Source organism: Pipistrellus kuhlii, unplaced genomic scaffold (genome assembly GCF_014108245.1).
Source record: "Pipistrellus kuhlii isolate mPipKuh1 unplaced genomic scaffold, mPipKuh1.p scaffold_m20_p_60, whole genome shotgun sequence".
Lineage (NCBI taxonomy): Eukaryota > Metazoa > Chordata > Mammalia > Chiroptera > Vespertilionidae > Pipistrellus > Pipistrellus kuhlii.
In genome coordinates, this window is record NW_023425563.1 from 1,498,162 (window position 1) to 1,504,161 (window position 6,000).

The 6,000-nt window shown below is 54.8% G+C and overlaps 1 protein-coding gene across 4 annotated transcripts in view; it reads left to right on the forward strand.

Annotated features, from left to right (window-relative positions):
- Positions 1 to 6,000, forward strand: part of OSBPL2 (oxysterol binding protein like 2) — a 44,887-nt gene extending 38,887 nt beyond the window's left edge. For all 4 annotated transcript variants that reach the window (XM_036420010.2, XM_036420008.2, XM_036420009.2 and 1 more), the window contains 2 exons: positions 298 to 388; positions 4,693 to 6,000. In XM_036420010.2, the coding sequence (XP_036275903.1) occupies positions 298 to 388; positions 4,693 to 4,795 (194 nt within the window). In that variant the 3' untranslated portion in view covers positions 4,796 to 6,000. The remainder of the gene's footprint in view (positions 1 to 297; positions 389 to 4,692) is intronic.

A 6,000-nucleotide genomic window follows, 5' to 3' on the forward strand; every position in this document is an offset into this window, starting at 1 on the left:
GGACAGCACAGCCGCTGACCTGAGGGTTAAGGTTGATGTGACAGTTGGTGCAAAGGAAGTGGCTCCAGGGTGGGACCCATGCCAGGGCTGCTGACATTGCCCCTGTGGGTGACATGGCCCAGGAGCTGAGCACCTGCCGGGGCTGGTACTGCACTAGGACCCCATTGTCCCTCGACGTCCCGGGCCAAGGCCTTTGGGTTTGGTTTCCTGACGACAGTTACTCTCCATGGTTCTTGAACGGTGACAGGAGCATCACTGTCCACCTGACTCCTCACCCAGCCGTGTGCTTGGGCCTAGATCTGGCGAGCCAGGAGAAGGAGCGGCTAGAGGAGAAGCAGAGGGAAGCCCGGAAGGAGCGTGCCAAGGAGGACACGGAGTGGCAGACAAGGTGAGACCCTGCGTGGATGAGGGGACAGTGAGGAGGACCACACTCCTGGGGACAGTGAGGAGGACCACACGCCTGGACAGTGAGGAGGACTACACACACCTGGGCACAGTGAGGAGGACTACACACACACCTGGGGACAGTGAGGAGGACTACACACACCTGGGCACAGTGAGGAGGACCACACTCCTGGGCACAGTGAGGAGGACTACACACACCTGGGCACAGTGAGGAGGACTACACACACACCTGGGGACAGTGAGGAGGACTACACACACACCTGGGGACAGTGAGGAGGACCACACTCCTGGGGACAGTGAGGAGGACTACACACACACCTGGGCACAGTGAGGAGGACTACACACTCCTGGGCACAGTGAGGAGGACTACACACACACCTGGGCACAGTGAGGAGGACTACACACACCGGGCACAGTGAGGAGGACTACACACACACCTGGGGACAGTGAGGAGGACTACACACACCTGGGGACAGTGAGGAGGACTACACACACCTGGGCACAGTGAGGAGGACTACACACGCCTGGGGACAGTGAGGAGGACTACACACGCCTGGGGACAGTGAGGAGGACTACACACACCTGGGCACAGTGAGGAGGACTACACACACACCTGGGCACAGTGAGGAGGACTACACACGCCTGGGGACAGTGAGGAGGACTACACACACCTGGGGACAGTGAGGAGGACTACACACACCTGGGCACAGTGAGGAGGACTACACACGCCTGGGGACAGTGAGGAGGACTACACACGCCTGGGGACAGTGAGGAGGACTACACACACCTGGGCACAGTGAGGAGGACCACACACACCTGGGGACAGTGAGGAGGACTACACACACACCTGGGCACAGTGAGGAGGACTACACACACACCTGGGCACAGTGAGGAGGACTACACACGCCTGGGGACAGTGAGGAGGACTACACACACACCTGGGCACAGTGAGGAGGACTACACACACCTGGGCACAGTGAGGAGGACTACACACACACCTGGGGACAGTGAGGAGGACTACACACACACCTGGGCACAGTGAGGAGGACTACACACACACCTGGGCACAGTGAGGAGGACTACACACGCCTGGGGACAGTGAGGAGGACTACACACACCTGGGCACAGTGAGGAGGACTACACACACCTGGGCACAGTGAGGAGGACTACACACACACGTGGGGACAGTGAGGAGGACCCACACACCTGGGCACAGTGAGGAGGACTACACACACACGTGGGGACAGTGAGGAGGGCCCCACACACCTGGGCACAATGAGGAGGCCCCACATACCTATGGCTGAGAAGTCATCTCTGCTTCGGCTCCTTGTCCAGGCTGTACCCACCACGCTGATAGGCTGATGCTCCCAAAAGTAGTGCCACCTGCTGGAGTGAGACAGGTCACCTGGGACCCGCCTCCCATTCCTGGTCCCTGGATATTTGACCCTGAGCACTTTTTAAGTATGGCAAATTAAAAAGGCAATGTAGCCAGAGCCAACCCACTGACTGAGGGGAAACAGTTCTCAGAGAAGAGGTACTGTGCGCCCAGAAGCCCAGGTGCTGCTGGGAGTGGCGTGCTATCCCCACATGTTCCCCATCCATATGATCCGGTGCCCCAGTGGCCGTGATGGGAGCGGGCTGGCTGTCTTTCCCCTGCTTGGGAGCACTCATCCCATGGACATGTGAGTGGAGTGCACATGTGTGTGCCTGCACAGGCCTTGACCCAGAGGAGTATCACAAATTAGTTGTCATTTGTTCTTTTATAGTCATAACTAGATGCCCGGTGCATGAAATTCATGCAAGGCCTTCCCCTAGTGCCAGACTGGCTTCCCTCTGGCACCTCGGACCCAGGCTTCCCTCCGGCTGCTACCAGCCTTGGCTTGGTCGGAAGGATGTCCGCTCCAATAAACGTATTACACTTTTATTATTATAGATGTGACAACAGTCCACTTAATAAGGACTTGGTTAAGTACTGTATGTTTAAACAAAATTTAAAGGTACATGTAAGTTACAATTGTAGTCTTAGAAAACTGGTGGTTCTGAGTTGTTAACCAGGATATTTTTGCCTGTCGTGTTCAGGGCCCAGTGAAGTCACCTGGTGACTTTTATGCGGCTATCGTTTTTAAAACTAACTTTCAAAGGGTTGGGCTTCCTATTTAATATTATGCTCTTAACTACAGGCCTGATGCATTAAATTTCCCCCCCCCCCAGTGCATGAAATTTGTGCACTCGGGGTGGGGGTGTCCCTTAGCCTGGATTGCGAGAGGGTGCAGGCCAAGCCAAGGGACCCCATTGGTGCACGATTTGGGCCAGGGAGGGACGTGGGAGGTTGGCCAGCAAAGGAGGGACCACAGGAGGGCTCCAGGGCATGTTTGGCCATCTTGCTCAGTCCTGATTAGCTGGACTTCAGTAGCAGTATAACCTACCAGTCAGACCATCTGCCCCCTGGTGGTTAGTGCATGTCATAGTGATTGGCCAACTACTCGACTGTCTGCCCCTGGTGGTCAGTGCATGTCATAGCAAGCAGTTGAGTGTCCTTAGCAAATCAATAGCATATTACACTTTGATTGGTTGAATGGCCAACTGGACGACGGGACACTTAGCATATTAGGCTTTTATTGTATAGGACTAGTGGCCCTGTGCATGAAATTCGTGCACGGGGTTGGCGGGGAGGTCCCTCAGCCTAGCCTGCACCCTCTCTAATCTGGGACCCCTTGGGGCATGTCTGACTGCTTTTTTAGGCCTGATCATTGTGGGAGCAAGCCTAAACTGGCAGTCGGACATCCCTCTCACAGTCCGAGACAGCTGGCTCTCAACACTTGCCTGCCTGCCTGCCTGCCTGATTGCCCCTAACTGCTTCTGCCTGCCAGCCTGATCACCCCCTAACCACTCCCCTGCCAGCCTTATTGATGCCTAAATGCTCCCCTGCCGGCCCAGTTGCCCCCAACTGCTCTCCCCTGCTGGCCTGATCACCCCAACTGCCCTCCCCTGCAGGCCTGGTTGCCCCCAACTGTCCTCCCCTGCCCACCTGGTTGCCCCTAACTGCCCTTCTCTGCAGGTCTGGTCACCCCCCCCCCAACTGCCCTCCCCTGCAACCTGGTCTCCACACCCTCAACTGCCCTCCCCTGCAGGCCTGGTCCCCACATCCCCACCTGCCCTCTCCTGCAAGTCTGGTTCCCCTCCAACTGGCCTCCCCTGCTGGCCTGGTCCCCCTCAACTGCCTTCCCCTGCCGGCCTGGTCACCCCTAACTGTCCTCCTCTGCCAGACTGGTCACCCCTAACTGTCCTCCTCTGCCAGCCTGGTCCCCCCCAACTGCCCTCCCCTGCTAGCCTGGTCCCCCCCAACAGGCCTCCCCTGCTGCCTGTGCCCCCCTCTTCCCCCAATTGCCTTACCCTGCAGGCCTGGTCCCCACATTCCTAACTTCCCTCTCCTGCAAGCCTGGTTGCCCCCAACTGGCCTCCCCTGCTGGCCTGGTCACCCCCAACTGCCTTCTCCTGACAGTCTGGTCCCCCCCCAGCTGCCCTCACCTGCAGGCCTGATTGCCCACAACTGTCCTTCCCTACCGGCCATCTTATGGCAGCCATATTGTGACCATATGGGGGTGGCCATCTAATGGGAGCATGTGATGGTCAATTTGCATATTACATCTTTACTATATAGGGTAGTTTGATATGTGGAATTTGCTGTTTCAGAAAATGATAGTTTGAAAATAGTGTTCCTACATTGTATTTTTTTTATTGTGAAAATAATGACATTTTATCTTGAGAAGACAATTACTTCTAGCTCGCGAGTCCTCCACACCTGCTCCCGCTTCTCTCCACCACTCAGAGGCCAAGGGTGGGTGACGGATGTGCTGGGAGCCTGATGGAGGCTAATGACAGTGACTGGTTTGGCTCATAGACAAGCTGGAGGCCATTGTGACCCTCTCTGTCCTTGATCCCGCCCCTTCCAGTTAACAGACCGTGCAGACCTGGCCATCTCGAAAGGATGGAAATAGCACTGTTACTGTTCTCACTGGAAGGCACAAAGTGGCTTGGGGCTTCTCTGGTGATGGCCCCGCCTGAGTGTTTTCTGTTAACTCACAAGGTTTGTCAGGAAGTGAGGCTGACATTGGGGATGTGTGCAGGGGAGTGTAGTTGTGAAAATGTGATTACTAAGCCCGAGTTGAAGTGGCTGCCTTTAGACACGCACATTTCTGGGTGATGGCTAATTAGAGGATTCTCTGTCCTGCCCGGAGGCCGGCAGCAGTGACTGCCCAGCCGTCCTGAGCCTCGTCTGTGTTGCAGGTGGTTCCAGCAGGGCAGGAATCCGCACACCGGGACCCCCGACTGGCTGTACTCAGGTGGCTACTTCGAGCGGGATTTCTCAGGCTGCCCGGACATCTACTGAGGTCAAGGAGTGCCCCAGGACCCGGCCTCTGCCCGCTGGACTCCGCCACGTGGCTCCTTGAGTTCCGAGTACGGCAGCACCGGCCTTTCTAAGGACCGTGTTCACGGAGAAAGCACCATCCTGGCTGAGGACTCGATCCTAATTAACTTTTGATTGCCAGCCATTCATTATCGTTGCCGTCTCTCCATAAAGCTTTCCTTGGGATCATCATGTTTTCATTAAAACTTGGAAAGGAACATTCTTCACCTCCTATGTGACAGGTCAGCTGAGGCATGCTCACCCGACAGCAGCATGGATAAATTTCAAACTAGCGCAAGGAATAGGAAGGAGGGACCGTGTTCCTCCTTAGAATGCAGCGTCACAGTATCCAAAAGTAGTTTAAATTGGAACCAGTAACAGAAAAGACAGATCTTGAAACTAACCCTGCAGCGAGCTCTCTGCGGCTAGGAACTGCTGTCTGCGTCGGGAACAGAATGAGTGTTTTAGAGCATTGGATTAAATGAAATGGTCGCTGTCAGGTTCTGTGTGTTTTTGCCAACCTTCAATGATGTAAAGATAACTTTTAAATATTTAAGTTAAAGCTGCTTGACTAGGATTTGCTGAAGAGCAAGACATGCATTAATTGCCAACTGTATATGCAAACGGAAACATTGTCATGACAGGGTCCAGAAACACTGCAAGTTGCTGACCAAGTGCCCAGACGGCTCCCAGCCTTGAAGGGAGCCCTGCCTCTGGCCATGTCGCTCTGGTCGCCAGGGCTGCACTGTCACTGCGGGCCAAACCCATGTCACAAACTAGCCACTCGTTAGAACGTTTGGTCTGTCACCACAGCACTGTGTCCTTGTTTTCCCAGCATGCGTGTTTGAAACTCAGGAGACAGGAGGGCCACACCTGGTGTGCACTGGGGGTCAGAGCAGAGGCTACTGAAGGTGAATTGGGTTATTTTACAGAACACGGGTGTACATTCATCTCTGCACATGTCCTGATCAGGTGACTTTCTTTCTATAGAAATATCAACACACAGATCATGGTACCACTCTCTGAATGGAAGACAATCTGCTGCATACGGCCGCACACACAAACACACACATGTGCGCATATGTACACATGCACACGCATGGAGTGGTGAGTTCCCTCTGAGAGGGTGTCACTTTTGTGTGTCCAGGCTTCAGAATCACATTTGTAATTAAAACTCTTTTGAAAGC